Here is a 21943-nt window from a genome sequence, read left to right as displayed (position 1 = left end):
GAACCAAACTGAGCATTATGGATTGACTGTTATATACCATCAGAAGCCAACAGGGGAACAAAAATCCAACAGTGAGTGTGATTTCTGTTCTTCTTGTTCATTATGAACACGGAACTGTAGTTTAACTCGATCACATCTTGGTGCTGTCAATGCTCAAAGAGCACAAAATGTGGATTAATCTGCCCATGAAAATATAGGCGCCAACAAATCCACTACTTCTATGTGAGTAACGTTTGCTATGAAACTACATTGCCTGTTTGCTGTAAGAAATATGCCTTTTTTAATAAGTGAAAATGTGTATTTGTGACTTGTTTATAAAGATTTGCATCTTTATTAGGAACAAATTGTCTTGGGCCTGAGAGCCACAAACAGTGTAGGGAAGTTAGAAAGTATTGCGAAACAGACTGTTGGTCTTGGTCTTTGGTTTCCATGGGCTATTTTACAAAACAATAGCAAGAACGCCAGCCTTATCATTTACAACAGATCACGTCCTTTTTTCAGCCTTGCATTACTGCCCTTCTGCTGTTCATACTTTTTCCCATTCAGCATGAAAAATCGTAAAAAATGACTAATCAACAAGAAATCTTAGTCGACTAAGACCGAAGAGGGGGCAGCCCAAATTCCATGGTAATCCAACCAAATGTTATTTCAATAACATACACAAATGTCAACTGCTTAGTGGCAGGATAGTCATGATTGCCAAAGTTATTAAAATACATGTCTGGGTGGGAAGCAATAATATCTGTGCTTTTGTGAAAATCCATCTTGATGTTGAGATTCTCTGAATCGATTATCAGCTCTAACTAATAACTGAAGCTAGCATTCATTCACCATATTTAACTAAGCCCCTTCAATGATGTCACAGTTGTCATCCTCTGGGGACCATTGTGCTGCAATAGCTGCGTTTATGTGTAGGTTGTTCATGCATGCAGTGAATTTCCTTTGACAGTGGCAGTGTCCCCGAGTGACAGGTCAGGCATATGCAGGAAGACTGTGGGGGCTTGGCTTGGCTCTCAGGCCAGGTCGCCCAATTCACAGAAGGGTCATTTGCAGTAATGATGGACAGGCTGGTTTAAAGCCGCCTGAGGCCGTCTGCCACAGCACATGAGCAGAATGACAACTTTCTCTTCACATTTTGGTCATTCTGTCTGTGTTTGTTTCCTTGTGTTGGTCAGAGAATTGCCCAAACAACACATTTCTACACACATAAGTGTTACTTTCTTGTTATTGTTGTTTTAACTTTCCTATGTTAGTGTCTCATTTACAATTGTGGCAATACATTTTCTCTGGCAGCATTTATTCTCGCTATGTGTCTGTCTCCCAACAGTAGTTCTACTTTTCTCTGTATTCTTTTAAAAACATAAACATTTATTAAACTGTAAAGTATTTTATAGTTAAATGTATAAAGCCACGCCCCTCTTCCCAGACTAAGCCCATTCTTTTGTAAAATAAATAAAAGGAAATCATTTATAACATTAAAACTATATTCATTATAGTAAATGCTCTTGTCATGTTTTGTAAATGCATCATAATTCTAAATTCAATGATAATATAAATTAAGGGGGAAGAAAAAATTGATACACTCGTATATCGCAATATCATGTTTTGTGATACTGTATCGATTCTCAAAGGACTATTGATTTTTAAATAAAAGTTATCCAAAGATTCATGGCAGGCAGTGGTTCATTTTGTGTTGAGTTTAAAATCCGAAGGCTTTGATGTTGGATGTTACAGAACTGTGAAAAAGGAAAATGCCGGTCCCACTGATTGCATCAAAAACTGTCTGCAACTGGTGGTGTGTTCGTTATACTATGACTTTCCTAAAATTAGATTTTAAAAAATCACCTTGCTTACAAATAGCAATATATTGAATCATTACCTCTGTATCATGATAACATATTGTATCGCTGTTAGAACACCGTTCATTGCTCCTTACCCAATAGTATTACTATTGCACACAGAACTTATTACATAGCTGTTCAGTAATTTAAATAATCTTCCGGTGTAATTTATTTTAATGTTGCTCTTAAACACTAAACTGTTAACCCATAATGTCCTGACCTTTGGTCTTCTTCTCTTGTAGATATCCAACAAGTATTTATTGTGTATTACAGTGTATCAAAATTCAAAAACTGCAACAATATCTTTGAAAAGTGAAATTCAAATTCAACAGGACAGATTTAAGTGTATGCAGGTCTGAGCCGATTAATGTATGAGTACATCGAAAGACAACAAATGGGCGGGAAAAAATGTACCCAATTATTTACATTGTGTCATTATGAAGTACGTTTTCCTGTTACATTCCCAGGGATTTCTCTGCCATGTAAATGTGGGAAAGCATTGCTCATAGTCAGTCCATTTTTGTAATTGAAATATTTTGATGACAGACATTGCTATATGCTACTTAATAATAATTAAATGTATCAAACCTGGAAGACATAGTCAATTAACTTGAGACAATAATAAAGAAACCTTTTACTCCAGAAATGTACTTGCTTGTCAGTTAAAAAAAAATGTAATATATTGCAAATGGATATCACTCAAGAGCACTACCACTAAATTAGTCTAAGCAAAGTAATTATTCATATGCAAACGCATATGTGAGTGCAGCCTGACACGCATCCATTTTTAATCATTGCTAAAACAGAAGTTTCTTTTAAAAACAAACAAATGTAGAAATGTTTTATCTCCTTGTGTGGTATTTATCGTGGAAAAGGCCTGTCATATAATACCACACATACGTTATCTTACCGGCATTTCCACCATGATGGACCAAAGAGCAGTTCTGCAGACAGAGGTTGATAACAGCAAAACAATCCAGTATGAAAGCGCTGAATTAGTGGAGGTAAAATCCAGAGAAGAAGAGAGTGGAGATGGAGTCCTCCTATCATTCATTCTCCTGAGAAGCACACATTCAGCACAGAGCCTCTCGCGCACTCCAGCTCTCTGTCGCTGCGATTCAGCCTCTCCTCCACCTCTCTCGTGCTGTGGGGCGCTCAACCTCCAGCTTCCTCCTCCCCTCTCCTCCCCTCTCTGCCCCTCACCCTCTGAGCGCCTTATCACATGCACACGCTCTTCCCTCGGAGCTTCAAGGTAAAGTGCACAGCAGCTCCTTTCTCACTCTTCCTCCCACGTTCGCCCTCTGATGTGCCTCCTCTACCTCCTCTCATCTTCTCCCCCTCGTCCCCAAACATCTCTCATGCTTCTGAGCTTACAGCCTCCGTCACTGTGGAACCCTTGCTTTCGGGCCACGCTTCGTTATATATTTATTTAACTCTTTAACTTTGCCCTCAAGCATCTGTTTCTTTGCTGTACACATTCACTCTTTGTATCTTTGTTGTGCCCAAACTAATGACAATGATCTCTAGTTCTACATTTCTAAGCCTCGGATCCCGTAAAAAATTTAAAAAAAACAGACACAGAATGAATGAGAGAGACAGAGATGGAAATAGAGCCACAGAGAGATATTACATTGCACTAACGAGAGGAGACTGTATAACAGTATGAGACGGGGGAAAATGCATCCATCCTCTAATGGATGCTCTCATTTGTCCGGCTTTGCCCCCCGATGGCCTTGGCCCATGTCCGTGGCTTTGATCATGCCTGGCACATGGGTCATGTCCTCTCCTCTTTGTTGCCCCTAGTGAGCAGAAACTACAGCACTCAAGTGAGGCCCCTGCCCTCGGACATGGTCTGAGACACTGGGCAGCATGTTGCAGGACACATCACTGATTTGCCCTTGCCTTGACACTACCTCTGCATACAAATATACATCTCTCAGAGACAAGTTATTCAACAGCAACGACTTTGAAACTGAAATATAAAAATGAAGCTCAGATTCTGAATACTGTCAAATAAAGGTTCTCAGGAAACTAGTCTTTACCTGTATTCCAGCTCAGTTCCGCTTCCTTATGATCAGCTTCTGTGTTTGATCAAGTTGAGGGTGCACTAGCCTCAGGTCACTGAATAATGTAAAGCTTTATCCACACCGCCACCATGAAATGACTTCATTTGAAACCAGTGTTTGATTTTCATATCCAATGATATGCTTTAACAGATAACCTTCAGGAAACCTTCAAGTCCAAGATATGAATCTGAAATCTCGTCAGGCTTGTTAAATGTGGGAACTTGTGTGCTGCTGACAACATGGAAGGGGAAGGGAGGCTTGCCTTCCATGTAGTTTCTGTACATTTTCTGTCAGTATTCATATATATATATATATATATATATATATATATATATGGTGCAATATAAATCCACCCTCGTGTGTTTGTATAAGATTCATTGTATTCTATTTTTAGCTTAATCCGTAGCCTTTTTTTGTATTTCATATCTATCAGTATGCTTATGCATTTGTGTTGGCATTGGATTGACTATTTTGAAATATAAATAGTTTGGCTGAGACCATGTCTACTTACTTTGTTTGTACTGGTATGATATGAAAACTGGAAACCAGTAGAGGAAAATTGTAAAGATGAAAAAAGAAAATGCAAATTAAGATGATGAGCAAAAAAATAGTTTTATGATTGTTATTCCAAACACTGTAACCTGTGCATACTTTATAGGAACAAATTGTCGCTGATGGCAGTTGATATTAAACTATTTGACAACTGCTTTTTTATAATTTAAAACAATGTAATCGAAGACGCCAAATTGATCAAGGCAGCAAACTCTGAAATATAATATAATTCAATTATACATGTTTTACTAATTATAAACTTCTGTAACCTCTTGTAAATACCCAAACTAGTAATGCTGGACTTTCCTCCCTGCAGCACACATCTGACTCACTGCTGTCACTATTTACTGCCAGGAATTTGACGGAACATTGTGTCTATTTGTTCCCTGCTTTTAAATCGAATGAGGGAATATGTGCTTTATTTTATGTAATAACAAATTAAACAGCACAGTGTGTTGCAATATCATTACCATCTCATCCACAAGAGATAGAAATGTTAGACTCAGCCAGCCTTGTTTACCTGTGGTAAACTGTGATGCAAAACTATGATACAAACGGTACAAAGTGTCAACCGTCTTCTTTTGCAATTGAAAAACTGACTTCTGAAGTAGCTTTACTTTGCAAAACCTCCACAGAAGAGCTACAGACGTAAATAAAAGCTGAATCTACCATAACTCAACTCGTATGAATTAAAACATGATCAGGATGTTTTTTACCAAATGATCAAAACGATGAAAACGTTCACGAGAAATGTTGTGCTGTAGTATTGTTGACATTACTGTGTAGTGTTACAGACTGACCTGAATTCCCTTTATTACACAATAAACCTGTGCTGGTGAAACTGAGATTTCGCAAACCTTTATTTCAGAATCAACTTTTTTCTGCCAAGCACAAGTTTCCCTGGCAGACGCTCAATATCTCAACAGATATAAATACTCCCTGCTCCAAAATGTACAGCACACTCAAGAAGAAGAGAGTGTAGCCATCACTGCAGAAGATGAATATCATCAACAACATGTGGTAAGTTAAAATATTATTTTGCCATTTATCTCCCTGAATACACCTGATTGTAAATCTCTTCCTTAGTCTCAAATGTTTTATATTTAGGACTAAAAACATTCTAGCTGAGCCTTAACAATAATTACAGCAAAAGGGTTACAATCTGTAAGTAATCATAGTTTTACTATGAAAGAACTGATCTAATATCTTTTTAAAATGCAATCTAACGTGGTTGAATTTTCCAATAATGATCCAGAAATGATTTGTGAGCTCTAGTAAATCAAATACTTGGATAACTGATTTGTTTACAATTTGTCATTCTTGATCCTTGAATGGACAATGAAACATTTAGTGTTTGTTAATTGTGTGAATGTGTTGTTGTTTGAAGGGTTTCTCTGACTCTGCTCTACTTGGCTGCATGGGCCTGTCTGGCTCAAACCGAAGAAAGGACGAGACGCTCTGTGTCAGGTAGCACACGCTAGCAAACACAAATATGCTATACACAGATAAACATGGTGTCTTAATTAAAAAACAAGTTCTAGTTTTTACATCGATATTCTATATTTATGATAAGTCTACAGCCATACAGTAGCAGCAGCTGAGGCTGTACTTAAGCACAGTGTTGCTTTGGGGTAACTGCTAATGTGAACTACTATCAATGACAATGATAACATGCTGAAGTTGAGCAGGTATGATGTGTCCCATGTTCACCACATTATTTTAACACAAGATAACATATGCTGATTAGCATTAATAATAAAGTACAGCTGAGGCTGATGGGAATCTTTTAAAGAATTACTTTTGATATAAAATATTTATTTCGCACCTTTTCAAAAATACAGTTACAAAATGCAGTACAGTCAAACCAGGAATAAAAGACAGTAAATCAAAAGTGAAAGATTAAATTAGATTAACTTTATTAAAAACTTTAAAACATTCCATCAGTTAAGAGGAAACCATAAGAAAAATAACAGATTTTAAGAGATTGTACAAGTGGATAAAGAGTTTGATGAATCATTTGTTGATTAAAAAGAAGCTAATTATCAGTAAAAAGACGAAAATAATGAGAGAAAAGATGAAATGTAACAGAACTATCTACCATTTTCATATGTCATATTCATGCAGTCTCTCTAATGCATCAAACTAATTCATTTAATTGCGCTTGAAAGCTTGAAAGCCATTGTTTACTGTTTTTAATACGTTGATTTAAACAAGGCACCAGAAATACTAAACCCTGTCATGATGTTAGTAATCATGAATAGTTAGTTTGTACAGTGCAGAATGGAGCCATCTGTGTACTAAGCATGTTGCATCACTCTGAAGAGAAGATCACTTGAACCGGTTTTCATGATTATCTCAGCAGCACAAAGGACTTGTGGATCAAAGCACAGCGAGTGGATGGATTTTGTTCTTGGCGTCATAATAAATAAATTAGAGGCCAGTGTTTCTGGAGGAACAAAAGTGATAACCTTAGTGTCAAGGAGACCATTTTTTATTAAATATGTTAAACTTCTACGAGAAGGAAAACGGGTTCGAACAAAAATGCTGTCAACAGTGTTCAACACACAGAGATAAACTACTCAAACTGGTGAAGCGTTAATACCTGAGCTCAAAACAGCCATCTTGGAATTAATCTAAGTAGTTAGTTAGTTAGCTAAGCTTTATATATTCAGGAGGACTCATTGAGATTTGAAAAGAAAAGGAACGCCGAAGGTTGTTTTTGTGAAATGTATACCAGTTCTCTTCCTAGAGTTTAGACTGAGCTTTTAGTTTAATTATCAATGCCATCAAAGAAAGTAGACTGTAACCAGGATAAAGTCTGGTTTGTGGTGGAGTCGGAGGCCTACAAGGTGGAGATAGTTAATAGGAGGAGCCCTGATTTTAGTCCTTGTGGATCACCCTTATCAACCACTTGATTTTAAACCACCGAAAACAAAAGTCTGAATTTTACCAGATAGACAAGATTTGAACCAGATGTAAGCAGAACACTCAAAACCCACGGAAGTATCATTTTTAACTAAATGTGATCAATGTCATCAAAAGCCTTGTTGTGTTTACTAAATTTACATTGTAGGTCATATGGGAACAATATCTGTGAATATGAAACAAATCAAGAAAAATCTTTCAAATACAAAACAACAAACAGTATATAGACACAGATATACTGTAGATATGGCTGAAGAGCAAAACCTCCTATCTGAAAAATGCCTGGATCATTTTGCAGATAGGATCTTTTGCACTTGGTGCAAGTTGGAAGAGGTTCTACAAAACGATGCTCCAAATTAAGTTTCAATGAAGGGCGGGATTATTTTAAAACAGAACTCCTTGTTCTCATCATCCAAAGTGAAATCCGGCAATCAGAAAATTCTGCAGATAGGAGGTTTTGCGCTTTGGCCCTATACAATATGAATAAATATGTCCTGTTGTTTGTTTCCCAGCCTCCAGGTTACCATTACTCCGGTCCAGAAGAATGATTGGGGGGACCCTGGCTCCTCATGTCCCCTGGCAGGCCATGGTCTACATTGCTGACAGTGTGCTGGACGGAGGCTATGCAGGTGGTGCTCTCATCTCTGAGCGCTGGGTTTTGACGGCTGGCAGGAACCTGTTTGTCAGGAAGAGTCGATCGGACACTCAGGGTCAAGATCCTGTCCTTCCTAAAGTGTACTTGGGAATCACTGGGCGGGCAGAAGCTAATGCCTCCACAGAGGTTGCTGTAATGAAGGTGAGCGAGAAAGACATTTGATCTGAAATACAAACCTTTACCTATGCGACCGTGTTGAAGCCACAGCAGCCGCAATTCAAATGCATGTTGTTCGTCATTAGTGCCGGATTTCCATAGATCCCTATAATGCAGTCCTGCATTGCAGGAAATATGTAAAAATCTATTGACAAGTAGATTTCATTTTTTTTGTCTTTCATTAGTTCTATTTTTAATAACGTATTATATCTTTATGGCTGCAACATTATAACAATTGGAAAGAAAAATGGATGTCTGAAAAAATTCAGAGGATCAGCTTCCCAAATAAATGAGAAATAAGCTGAGCAGTAAAATGTGGTATGCCCTTTGTCATCTGTAATGTCCAACATAAATATTTAGCGTGCCGTTATGAATTAAAATTGTATGTATTCTGGGTCATAACTTCTCACCACATGCTTTGTTGCGTTTACTGGCGCAGTGTTGTCTCCCACAACACTTTTTCATATCAAAATCCGAGCACCATTTTGTTTCACTGCCTGGGAACGTTAGCTAGCTATCCGTGGCATGACAGGTTTGTCTCTACCTGACAATATGTTGGGATTGGCGTGATGATATTCAAACACAGCTGAATTATTGAAATTATTATGCATTTTAATGACGTTTTTTTTTAATTCTTGAGCACATTTAGATATAAAAATACCTCAATTATTCTTTTAAATTTAATCTTACCATTTGGCAGTACCCCTGCGGCCAACTAGATGGTGCTCTGAGGTCCCCTAGTGGCTTGGGAATAGTTGCTTTACACCGTCCTGATGTCAGCAATACTCACTAGTGCACCGGATGTGTATTACTCCCCGGCTACAAATAGTCCCAGTCAAATACACCATTTACCCCGCTCTGCCTTATTCTTGACTGGTTTTAAAGATATGTGTCTTCAGTACGAACAGGTGGGCTTGGAACAGAGTGCCACAGATAGGCCGGGCTATTTGGAACAGTATGACAAACTAAATCATTGTTGCTTTTGATCTTTTCATGATTTAATTTTAAAAATGTAAAGTGTGGATGGAAAAATAATAAATCCGGACAGTGACAAGATATGGAATATGTTTAACGGAGTTGAAAAAATAAATCTATTTACACACCTATTTCATGTTATATAATAAGATGGGACATTTGTTATTTGCTGTGCTACTGCATTTCCGTTGAAGGACAATGAAAAGAGTAAAGACCAAACATGCAATCATCTCTGGTATTCTACCTTCCCTCCGGCAGGTTGTTCTCCATCCAGGCTTCCAGAACCAATCTGATTGGGACAATGACTTGGCTCTGATCCAGCTGAAGGAGCCTTTGGTTATGAGCGATAAAGTGACCCCCATCCCCCTGCCAGAGAGAGGCCAGAACCTGGCAGACACCGTGAGGGGGTCAGGGATCATCACCGGCTGGGGCTGGGGGATCTTCTTCACCCTTGCTACTTCACTCAAACACCTTGTACTTCCCCTGGTCAGTCACTCTGGCTGTAAGGCAGAATATGAAGGTAGCGAGCTCACACCATCTGTAGACGACAACATGTTCTGCACCGGACCCAGCAAGTATGAGGAAAATGTTTGTTTTGGCGACGCGGGAAGCGCTCTGGCTGTCAAAGATGCTGAAAATGGGGACATCTACGCTGCGGGGATCCTTTCCTTTGACAAGTCCTGCAAGCGCTACAAGTACGGAGTCTATATGAAGATTTCCTCGTATTTGCCCTGGATCCACAGTGTCATCAGAGGAGATACAGAGAAATCACCTGCTCTGCGCTCTGATGCAATGTCTAAGATGTACTCATGGCAGCCATAGAGCCTCAGCCTCTGTTCTTTAGAGTCTGTAGAGAAATCATTGTAATGTCCGAGAATCAGTGAATTTTATTAAATGCTGTGTTCTGTCACTTTAATGTTTTGATTAGAGAGGAAAAAATATTAAAAAATCCAGTATTTGAAATTCGTCTTGTTTGCCATAATACACACAAATTGCCCTCCGAAGAACAACGGCATCATATCAGTATTGACCAGTATCAGCAAATGACCAAAAACGACATGTTTACATTATAGCAGCAATAGTAATTATAAAGGAGGAAGTAGTGTGACATTGTTATTAATCCAGCTCCCTTTTCCATTATTTCCACTACTATAACTGTCACTTTTCATTTGTACAAATGACTCGAGTGGAGTAACTCTATGAAAGCCCAACAAGAAAGACAAAGTGTGCGCTGTTATCCCCACATTTACACGATTACTGCGCCTCGCCTCTCTATGATGGCTGGTGTGTGATTGTTTAGAACAGATGCAAACACTTGAGATGTTTGGTTCTGGGGATGGATGGGTCAACAAAATGTTGGACTTTAACACAGGAGATCTACCGACATGACCGTGATCTTTCCATAAACTTAATTTTGGAGGCCTCTTTGATTTAGTAGTCGACTGCTGTGCCCACATTACATGTTTAACTGTTAGAAGGTTAACTTTCGAAAAGAACTTGAGGGCGTCAAAGGTTGAGACAACATTTCATCATGTGCAGTCATCAGCGTGAAAGCAAAGGTTGACGATGGAATAGAAATGAATGACACAACTCAGAATCTGATGTTTTCAAGTGTTGCTCACAGATGGGGTTTTTTCCCCCAACAGCAGTAGTGGGACTGGAAAGATATTTTTGTCTGACAGATGTGTCCACTCTGCCACAGATCATGAACTGCCTCAACATCAAATGCTTTCCTCCACGCTAAAAAAAAGTGGGGTGATGACAGCTACCTGTCCAGCCAGTACAGTACGGGAGAGAAAGATAAGAGGGAAGTAACAATCAAAGTGAAAGGCAGAGACGACTGGTTGAATTCCTCTCGGTCTTTTTCAGTGTATAATAAGAATATATAAGCTCAGGTTGAGGCGATGACACTCTTCATTACTGTCATCTCAAATATGTGTGTCATTTTATATTTTAATTATAGCTATAAAGATTCTACAGACAGCTTTGACAAAGAATGCTACCGCTGACTTAAACCAATAAACATGTTGCAAAAATGTCACATCTTGATTTTTCAGATTACTGTCGCTTCACTCCTGGCCAGCTGCTGTTGACTTCACATGGTGCTCAACAGTGACTCTCACATATGATGTCTTTGTATAATCACTTGATCTTTCCAAGGAGAGTTGTACATATACTATAAATGATATACGCCACACTGATTTTACTAGGAAGCCCTTCATAGTTAAAGCACAAGCACTTATTAAACTGACCTGTTGCAGACATGTTGAGAGTGAAACAGAGTGCATGAAAGGCAAGTATTGGATTTGACATAAAGCAAAGGTAGACTTACACCTAATATGTTGTGATACTTGTGCTAATATATGTAACATCAAAAGAAAATGTATTTGTATTTCTGATGATTTGTTCCAACTCTATTAGCATCGGTGTGATTGGGGAAATTTGACATATCAGTTTGTGAGTCTTGATTAAACTATTTTTAGGCAGGCATGAAGTTGAAAGTGGTTATGTTTTGGTTCAGAGATGAGAGATGGTTCAGGTTAAGGGTAAGAATGTGGGCAGGCCGTCTGTGTCTCATAACCACAGTGAGATCCATTAGAAGACTTTCAGGGGTCGGAGGCTACAGACCGGTGACAAACCCCTGAAGAAATGATTGGGAGATTTTTGACCCAATGTGTTCGACACTGCTGTCCACCAATATCATCAAAACACGAAATGAAGGGATATCTTTTGAAAGAATAGTGTTCAAGTGAGCTCAGTTATATCTATATAGCCCAAAAATCATAAATCACAAATTTGCCCTTGATTCAGATAAGGTAACACTCCCAGTATAGTTCAGAGACTTAGTAGAATCCAGGACAAGGTTCATACTTGTGGACGTTTTTTACTTTTATTGCCAATTATAACCATGCCCCAAAACTGTAAGTTAAAGCATCTGACACTAACTGGGAGGCTCAGTTTACAACATCAGTCCGTGACGGGCCAGCGGTACATACATGAGGGTGTCTTGGTTCACAGCCAGTGATATCATATTGACAGTAGAAAGAGATTTTGAGACAAGCTTTCTCTCTTCAGCTGTTCAATCAAGATTTTTGGCATTTTTTAAAACAAAAGTGGAGCTGTTGAAGGAAGTACTTTTAGCAGGTCTGCAGCAGGGTGCATGAGGTTCTCCTCTATGGCTTCTAAAATATTAATACCCCTGTCAAGGGCCATTACTCTCAACCGGTCTCAGAATGTACTCTCTCTGGCTCCATCACTCCTGCAGAGCCCCGACTGAGGTCAAAACACGAACAGTCTCTCACTGCAGTTTAATCCAGAATTAGATGGTGAAGATATATATATATATATATATATATAGACAGATATAGTAGTTTTCTTTGTGGCTAGCAGGTCACAAGCCCAACCCTTAAGACAGTAACACAATATACAGGTAACTTGTTCAGTAAGTATGTAGGTGTCAGTCGTTTTTTAATTATATTAAATCAATTACATGTCAAGTGATTAATATACTGTATATCGTCAAATCTAAGTATAATACATACTTTCTCATTTAATTACTGCATGTGTTCCTCACCTCTGAAATAGACACAGTTTTAATAAGCATCTCACCTGTTGTAACTGGACTGTTTATGCGGTAGCAGTTTCCCCAACACTTAAGATTAAACAATCTTTAGGGAGAGAAAGCGGTAGATAAAAGTCTACATCATCTGAAAGCTGTGAACCTGAGGATTAATTTAGGATGCAGTGTAGCACCGTGCATCAAGTTTTTCCAGTCATAAATCTGCAATAAACATTGTTTTGATGAGGCATCTATTCAAATGTTGAAAGTTGAAATGTTGCACCACAGATTTGGTGGAAGATTCTTTACTGGTTCTGTAAAGCTATATAATCAGTTTATGATGACAATTATCAGTGTTATAGTTTAATTGTACCCATTATTAGATGGGTAAGTCTGCTCCGTTAAGATTCACTGAATGTGCCGCTCTCTGATCATTCGTCCCGACATGTATGGTGATTGTCGATAGAGTCTCCCATTTAACAGAAGCTCAGTGTCGAGGCGACTGTTCTGCTGATACCGGCCATCTGTATATTCAATCATCAAACATAACAAATGAATGGTATTTTCTAAGCCAGTCTGCTGTTTGAAGCGTGATGTGTACTCAGCTGCCAGGTTATGTACTCTGTCCTCATGTGTAACTGGGAAACTGAAGCTTTTTGAGCTTCGTATTGACTGTACTTACCCCAGACACACAAACACACCAAGCTTTTAAAAAGGCAATATTACAACAGATATGTCGTACTGTATCACCTGATGGACCATTTTCCACTGCTTTTATTACTGTCTTTTATTAGTCAAAGATCAGCTTTATTATTACTTGCTTGATTATGAATGATACTTCCTTTCAAATATTAAATTGACATCATCAGGAAACAGACAAATAAAATCAAGCGTCAGAACACGCATACGCTAAAAATATTAGGAAGTCCTGTCTGAGCCACTGTAGTGCTGATCTCTCTCCTCCTGGCGGTTATTCACAATAATCCACCCTTTTTATCGGGATCCTTAAAGGAAGTTGAAATGGCATTTTAGTTGTTTTTTACACTATTACAAGAGTGTCCCGTTCAGGATCAGATCTGTCACTTTTGTCACCAGCTCAACCACGTAATCAAGCACTAAAAGAAGGCAACATTAGACTCAGATATGTTTTGATTTTATGCTACTTTATACATCTACGCCTCACAGGGAAATATTGCAATTTTTACTTCACTACATTTGCTATTTATTGTGTAGCTCCACCTCTACCGACTAAAGCATTTTTGTAATGTAAATAAATACATTCAATAATATGTTTTCACCTCTGACCCAGCAGTGGTCTTTTAGCATAAATTAAATCAGTTTACGGTGGATAACGGCACATTTCTTTAGAATACCTGTTGTTGTTGTGGCAAAATGACGAGAAGAGACGGCAAACTGAAGTCTGCAACCAGCGGGAAGTGTTTTAATAAGATCAAGCCAACATCAACCATATCGAAACAAATCCAAATGTATTACTTTTCACAGATCAGTTTTATAGTAAAGATTCACCCCCCTTAAGTTACTTTCCACCAATCAAACCAGTCCGTTGAACCAAAAACAAAGCACATCTGGCCTCTTCATTATGTCATGTTCTCAAGACTTTGTTTGGGTCAAGGTAACCTTTTGGCAGAACACACGACTCTTTTATGGGAAATGTTTTGGTAAGATTGGAGAGATTTATTACAATTTGTCTGGCGCTTCCTAATCACTTCCTAAGAATGTTTCTATGAGCCAGAATGTGTTTTACATAACACGTTATATAAACTGTTTACTTGTGAAGCCAAAGTGTGTTCAGTTCAATCCTAAGTTATATGACGATTTTCTTCAACATTGTTAAATACAATATGCTGATTAAATAATCAATAATGTGCAATGAGGTGCCGTGATAGTTCCCATCAAGTCCATTGTTGAGGGCACTGTCAATAACATGTACCTAACATGTTAAACTTGAACATGTTGAAGTTGTGTTTATTTGTTGTATGCAGTTTTAAATATTGTGACGTACACAGTGTTACTCTGTGCACAGTGATTAACCTGCTGACCCTAACTATTGTTAGATATCCCAATTATTCACTCTTAGTGCCGCCCATAAAGACTGGTTGGCTCAGTTGTTTCTTAAACAAAAAAACAAAGCAGAAGTTTGTAAGAGCAACACCTCACCCTTTTGAGTTGATTCACAAAATGTGTATAACTCCACAGCGCCGTGTCAGCACTAAAGAATGGTCTGACTCCACACGTTATCATTCTGCTATAGGGGGGAAAAATGCTCTGCCTTGTTTGTATTTCTTTAAACCAATCACAATCGTGTTGGGCAGCGCTAGGCAGAGGATGCAGCGATAGTGGCCTTGCAAAATATATAGTGCAGATAGCGGAATTGGAGGAGAATGAAATAGGAGGCCAATGGCAGACTTATACCCACAGTCTAGATCCGGCGTGTCAGACTGCAAAGTCAGAGATGCCGGCAGCAGTTCAGAGGTCTGGAAGCAGTCGATACTTAAATGCCAAAATCAATTATCGTAGTTAGTTTGCCCAACTTCCAATATCAAAAAAATGTAATTCACAAGTTCACAAGTAGGACGTCAATATCAGTGTGGATGTAGCTTTTTTATCGGCTCCAAAATGGAACTACTGTACTGCTGAAGCACCATGACATTTCTCGTGTTTTTGTTTTTTATCACAGAGGCAAAGGCTGTTACAGCTGTAATGGAAAAGAAAAAAGAAATAACGAGTACAAGCAGTTCAAGGTTGTCTGTGTACCTTGGAAACAACAAGAACATCTGCATTTAAATTAAAAAAAGAAGAAAACAAAAGAAGGAAAGTGTTGTTACTTGTCAGTGAGATATGAACAAAACCAGATCATGGAAATGATTAAAGCTCTTTTTTTCCTTCTTACGCTTCCATCACCCGGGCATACATACATACTACATACATACTATGTGGTTTCCTGCAGTCCTCTCTAAATGTGGAGCAGCATTTTCTTCTCATACGAATCCTCGACTGTCACACCCTGTCATGAACACAACCGCCTGCCGTGACTCTCTTCAGATCTCCTGGTCTCATTACCAGTGAGGAACCACAGTTGGTACTCCTGGTCAGGGTTGACATCACTCAGTAGCAAAAAAAAAAGGTTTTTAGGGTTTTCTTATACAGTTGCCAGCAACCTTTTAAATAATGAATAAGAGAATGAATACATTTAATTTATTTGATCAGATAAAAAGCATCTATTTAAGAAGCAACATAAACAGTGTGTTCAGCTGCCTTATCATTTATTTTACCTTATTAACCTAGCTTTTAAGTTTGCAGGATGAGTGCAGTCAGTATATCATTTCTGTGTTCTCGGGGCGATTCTGGTATCATGAATGGATATAATGGATGTTTCAGACAGGTGGACTCCCTCTACTCTGCAGAAGCTTCACTCTGAATTAGTAAAATCGTTTGAATTGCACAGTATGTGTCAGGTTTCACCCTAAAATAAAATATTTAAGGTCAACAAAATCACTGTTATTTGCACTGCCTTAACTGACTAAAACTTTACTGGCTATCACTAGTCGTCTCACGTCATTTTGAAATTGTGTTAAAGTGGTTTTCCTGTATTTCCATAAAGTTGTGAGACCTGCAAGAGACTGATCTAAAGATCAGAATTGGGGCAGTAGAGGCCGAGATATCCTCATTTGAGTACCTTTCAATGAGTATCGGGCGATATTGAAATTACCCAACTGACAATATTGCTTAAAGAAAACGATGCACAAAATGATCATCCCAAAAAAAAGAGAAGATGAAGAGAGAGATGCACATATAAATATCCATGGACTGGAGATGCATCTGTTGATTTTGCTAATGAGAGCGGAAATCTTTCCTCAGGGCTACAATAACTAGGGCTATACCAAATAGTTTATAACGTTGTTATGATTATTTTTGATAACTTACCGAAAACATTGTGTGCAATAGTCTTCTGGCTTCCACCTTCTCTCTCTCTCTCTCTCTCTCTCTCTCGCTCTTATATTCTTATTCATCCATCCATTCATCCATTTTCTATGAACATTAACAAAACTCGCTTGGGCTAAATAACAGATAAGTCTTTAAGCTGCTCAACATGTCAAATGTCAAAACAGGCTAGCAACAATGATACTTTTTTTTAAATAGATTTGAACTTTGTCTGTTTTTGAACCGTCGTGATCCGAGTGACACCAGCTTCACCCTCCAACCTCCTTCCCCTCGGCAGAGTGGAAATATAGAGAAGTGTGAAGTAGCTTCTCGCATGGTTGAAATGTGCAAGTGTGTGTGCACAGCAAAAAGCACAAATGTCACAATCGTGTGTGTGTGTGTGACCATGCATGGACTTTATTAGCAGCTGATGCTAATACAACAGCACATCGGAGCCCTTGTCAACTGGATTACTCAGTGCACGTTTAACAAAGATCAATGTCAGAAGGTGAAGGAAGAGACCTGTTAGGCTGGACAATCCACACAACAGACAACGTGGACAAAAAAACGGTTCCAGACAGGATGTTGTTGTTTTTATATGGTTTAGTTAACCTGTTATCAAAGGCCAACTTAAATATATGGTCTAGAGTCTAGACAAACTACAACTGGGATAATTTCCTGTTTCATTTCCTCTTTCATACTGATAAATGTAACTGAGCTTTGCAACCAGACAGAGGTACGGTCATTCCTCCAGTCCTGTATTAACAAAGCAGATTTCTGCAACAGACAAAACACAATGCTTTGTACTGTTCATGCCAAAAAGTGGTGCAAGGACGCTATATTTCTTAAGAAACGGACATTCCAGCAGATGATATACAGAGGATAGGTGCTGTTAGGTTGTTGGAATGACATTTACGGAGTATGATAGTATTCTATTGTTTGCATTGGCTGTGATTTTAGTAAGAAGGGAGAACAACTCTTTTGACCTCTAAATAACAGATATCTACAATTTGAGTTCAACAATGTATGAGCCTCTGTGGATTAATCAACCAGACTGATGCCTTTCCTTCAGTTATCAGAGTTCAGTCACAGAGCACAGTGTGTTCCGTACAATCTGTACCATATGTTAGCTCTTATACTCACACACACACTCACACTCACACACACACACACACACACACACACACACACACACACACACATTCGATCAAAGCTCTCCAGTGCATGGAAACTGGAAGGTGAACAGCAACTTTCTTTCGGTGCGTGAATTGACAAGACACACAAGGACAGCTCAGCCCTCTGGATGAGGAGCTTTATATTAAAACCTTTGGCCTGTCCTTACCCCTCTGTTCAATGTTGTGCGGCTTACAGTTTCTTTGCTCGTACTGCACATTAGCAACCAAGTGAACCAAAAACAAATCATTTGGACCACAACCATTTGGTTGTGGTCCAGCTTAAAAGAGGATTCGGTTGATCTGAGATTTATTCATGCATAATATTAATCAAAATATTGAATACATCATCAAGTGTTACATCAAACACAGGTGAATTGACAAGTCTGCAATATATATAAAGGCATTGAAGGTTACTGAGCATTACATGTCCCAAAGTGGACTTTTATTCATTTAAACCACAGCTTAGAGAACACCATCCACATGTGATCCATCTCACACAGTCCAACACGATATCTAACTTAATTTAGCTTTTTTCACAGTTTGGTGTTCTTCAGTGGGATTCTTTCAGTTGGGATTCTCTTCTTTATGTTGTTCGTCCCACACAAACTCTAGAGTGCAGTCCTTCATCTTGGACTCGACGACGCTTTTGAAATATTGATTCAGCTCCTCTGTGAACATGTTTTTCCAGTCTCCAATCTTACCTGAATTGTTGGGAGGGAATAGGGAGGGATACGCTTTAATTAATTGCCAAATACGTAATTTTAAAACCTTCTAGACCACAGGAAAATGTGCATATATGATTCAAGCACAAATATGTTTTCCTCCTCAACTGATCATGCTTTTAAATAGACCTGTTGACTCATGTGTTTATAGACATTACAGATGTAAACTAACCTTTTAAATGAACAGTTTGACATCCTGGAAAATGTGTTGATTCACATGCCTTCTCATCTAACTCTTGTTGTTTAATGCAAGGGTTGGTAATGCTGAGAAACTAGCAAGAGTAAACTCGATTAAAAAATATATCCAACCTAAAGAACCAGCCCAGTGGTGCCAACTCTTTTCCAATGAAAGTAGCCGTCAGCACTATCCCCAAAAGTTGCTGAATCTGGCAAGAAAGTCGACAAGTTTGCAACATTGACAGCCCGTCACTTCAGGCCTCCCTCCAAAGCCACTCCCCCAAAATGATCATTATGAACGTAAACATATCATAATGAAAGTAAAAAACAAGCATATTGTTAGTACTTACAACTGTCAAGCAGCTTGTGGACGACTCCAGTGACGAGCAATGAGTTCACGGGCAGAGAATGATTGGACGGGCTTATTACAGGCCTGCGACAGCCACTTCATTTTGCTCTCTTTTTTATTTTGTCAGTCCGGATGTAATGAGAATATTTATCTCTTTAATTATCTTGTGACCCTTCAGATTGATCTTGGGACTCCTTTGGATGTTCTGACCCTCTAGTTGGGAACCATTGTAGTAAAAGTCATTTTTGGTTTGATAACAGGTTCCAATTTTGGTCACCACTGTTTTATTATTTTTTTTATTTGGATCCCATATTGTCAGACATAGGACACAATCAATCAACCAAGTTTGATTTATCAGCATGTAATAGAAAAAAAAAAAAGCCCCACCTTTTCTCATGAAGGAGCCCTTGTTACGGTCCATTATCTCCTCAGCGACCAGAGCGTAGTTGACCATCTTGTTGTCTTTCATGCTGCTGAAGCTGCAGTGTTTCACACAGCTGTTGACCTCGTCCTCCAGTAAGGGACTTTGTAGATGAGAGCTCACCCTCTTTATGGCACCTTTTATGTCCTGACAGCAGGAAGAAGAGACTCATAATAGTGAAATCTTTTTTTTATATTACATATAAAAAGTAATCATAAAGTAACATAAAGATTGCAGTTTGCAACAGCTTCCTTGAAATGCTTTATAAATAATTATAGCCTCTGAAGTAAGATTTGAAGGTTAAAGTCGTGTTTTGAAGGCAAGCTTTGAAGAAGTGACAGAATAACATTTTCACATCATGAACTTCCACTTCTAGACCCGGCCCAGTTCTTGTGATTAAGAACAAGATAAATAAGTATCTTATAAGAAATTGTTTATGGACAAATGTCTATGATGAGAGTGATGAATCAATTCTCCTTTACCATCGACATCTCTTCATAGGTGATGTGAAGCAGATTGTTCATAGTTGCTGTCTGACTGGTCCAGCCTTTAATGTGGTCAAACCAGGAGCCATAGTGCACTGAAACAAAGAAAAGACCAACTAATTGCACTTTTGGCTGCAGAGCTGCAGTCGGCATATCTTCATAAAAAATTTAAATATTATATTAATTAAATGTCTTTTTGTCAACTCACGTGTGCCGTCCAGGAATCGAATTAAAAACTCAGAAAATGAGCCTGCCTCAGGTAGGAAGTTGGCCATTTTGTGGAAGTGATAAAAGGAAACCACCACATCTTTGGGGTTTCTGCTCACATAGATGAGCTGTGAAATGACACATAGCAACAGTGTCAGAATGTTTGTACCGCCCTTAGTATAGCTTCACCAATTTCTAAAAATCGAATAATGATATATATTTTTTTGTTTTACATAAACAACATTTTTAGATTTAAAAACCAATACGAGCTGTCTCAGAACTAGTGACACTGTTACTACATTACCTCAAAACCTTTGGCATTTCTGTGCTACAATTTCGTCATACTTATCGGCCAGCATATACACTGATATCGATATGTCTGCAATAAATACTTATTGGCCATGGCCAATTTATTGGTTTATCTCGATACTCTGTGGTCCAAACAGGCAAATAAACTTGTAAATTTGACCTTTGCTTTGGAGCCCTGGAGGGTGGGGCCCAGCAGGTGATGTGGCAGGTGTGTGGTGATGACTCGAGGTTTGGTGGGTGAAGCCTCCAGTACCGCGGTGAAATAATGATGCTCCAGCCAGGGAGCCCTAGCCCAGTTTGGGACAGTTTGGGACACGTCTGGGTCCCCTCTGCTGGATATGAGAGTCACAATTTCCTGCATCCATGTGGTGCCTGTTTAAAGAAATGAGAGGAGCATGCTGTGTAGTAATGCGTCATGTAAATTCCAGTCATAATATTACATACTTAAACGCATTTCGACATTATGTCTGCAATGAGTTACTCAACGTGCTCACGTTGTTAGTTGCAATATGTTTGCAGACACCGCAAGCGCCATGTATGCTGATCAGTTGGTCGTCTCTTCTTACCTGACTTTGGATAAGAGACAATGATGATGTCTGTGTCCTGAAAGGGAAATTTGAGAGCAAGTTGTAAGGAATCCTGGGTGTGCAGGTGTCCAGGAAAAAATAAACCATGAAAGGTCTCTACGACATCCAACCTGGCCATATCCAACCGTGATATAGATACGTTTTCTGGTCTCTGTCTCTCTTCTTCAGCTGCCTCTAGACTAGTTCTCCTTTTGTGTTTAGCTCTCTGTAGCTCTGTGCCGGTCTCTCTACTCTAGCTGCTCTGTGAGAGAGAGCGAGTGACGACTACACAGGCTTCACATGAGCTAAAAAGGGGAAATCCAAACGGCCTCCTCAAGTGGGTGTCAGGCGTACCTTGCTAAATTTGCCAAAAATAACAAATAGGTCCAGCCATCTATCATCACTGCTCTGACAGCTAGATCCAGTTTCCTGCTGTTACTTTGTTCAGGCTAGGGTTTGTACATTATGTTTCCAGAATTACAGTAGTTTCTGGAACTTAACAATACTTTTTAATGCCAGTTTAGTTGTCAATAGTTAATCACATATTTTTAACAGCATAAACCCTGGTTTTACTGTCATGTTGCTCCTCAAATGTGTGAGATATGGCCATAATTTAAGTTTAAAACAGTCAAAGAATTAAATTACAGTGTTGTTATATCAAAGACCTCTTATTAGTGTGTTGCAAAGATATCTACTAAAATGAGCATGCTAACCGACTATCCGTTGCCTGTACTGTCTTGTTTTCCACTTGTTTCTCGAGTGCTGGCCCTTCTCCTCCCGTCGGTGTGTTCTTCTGGCCCGGAAGACGAGACCAGGGTCCGTGGCATTTTTGTTTCTGCCTCTTTTGATTTAATCCAATAA

At 38.8% G+C, this 21943-nt stretch overlaps 2 protein-coding genes across 2 annotated transcripts; one reads left to right on the top strand and one right to left on the bottom strand.

The window, feature by feature from the left end:
* The first annotated feature begins 5456 nt into the window (after positions 1 to 5456).
* LOC142970097 (haptoglobin-like) lies at positions 5457 to 9992 on the top strand. Its single transcript, XM_076110262.1, has 4 exons — positions 5457 to 5479; positions 5847 to 5926; positions 7897 to 8180; positions 9429 to 9992. Exons 1-4 carry the CDS (start codon positions 5457 to 5459, stop codon positions 9990 to 9992), a joined length of 951 nt encoding a protein of 316 aa, XP_075966377.1.
* An 8160-nt stretch (positions 9993 to 18152) lies between these two features.
* LOC142970067 (sulfotransferase 2B1-like) lies at positions 18153 to 21221 on the bottom strand. The gene is made up of 6 exons (XM_076110219.1): positions 21083 to 21221; positions 20677 to 20888; positions 20209 to 20335; positions 19998 to 20095; positions 19482 to 19662; positions 18153 to 18547 (listed from the first exon to the last, which is right to left on the bottom strand). The coding sequence occupies exons 1-6, from the start codon at positions 21219 to 21221 to the stop codon at positions 18411 to 18413; spliced, it is 894 nt and encodes a 297-aa protein (XP_075966334.1). The 3' UTR covers positions 18153 to 18410.
* Positions 21222 to 21943: the final 722 nt, after the last annotated feature.

This window comes from Anarhichas minor, unplaced genomic scaffold (assembly GCF_050575085.1).
Source record: "Anarhichas minor isolate MPS153535 unplaced genomic scaffold, ASM5057508v1 ptg000042l, whole genome shotgun sequence".
NCBI lineage: Eukaryota > Metazoa > Chordata > Actinopteri > Perciformes > Anarhichadidae > Anarhichas > Anarhichas minor.
The sequence above is the reverse complement of the archived record's forward strand: the minus strand, read 5'-3'. Positions and strand labels throughout refer to the sequence as shown.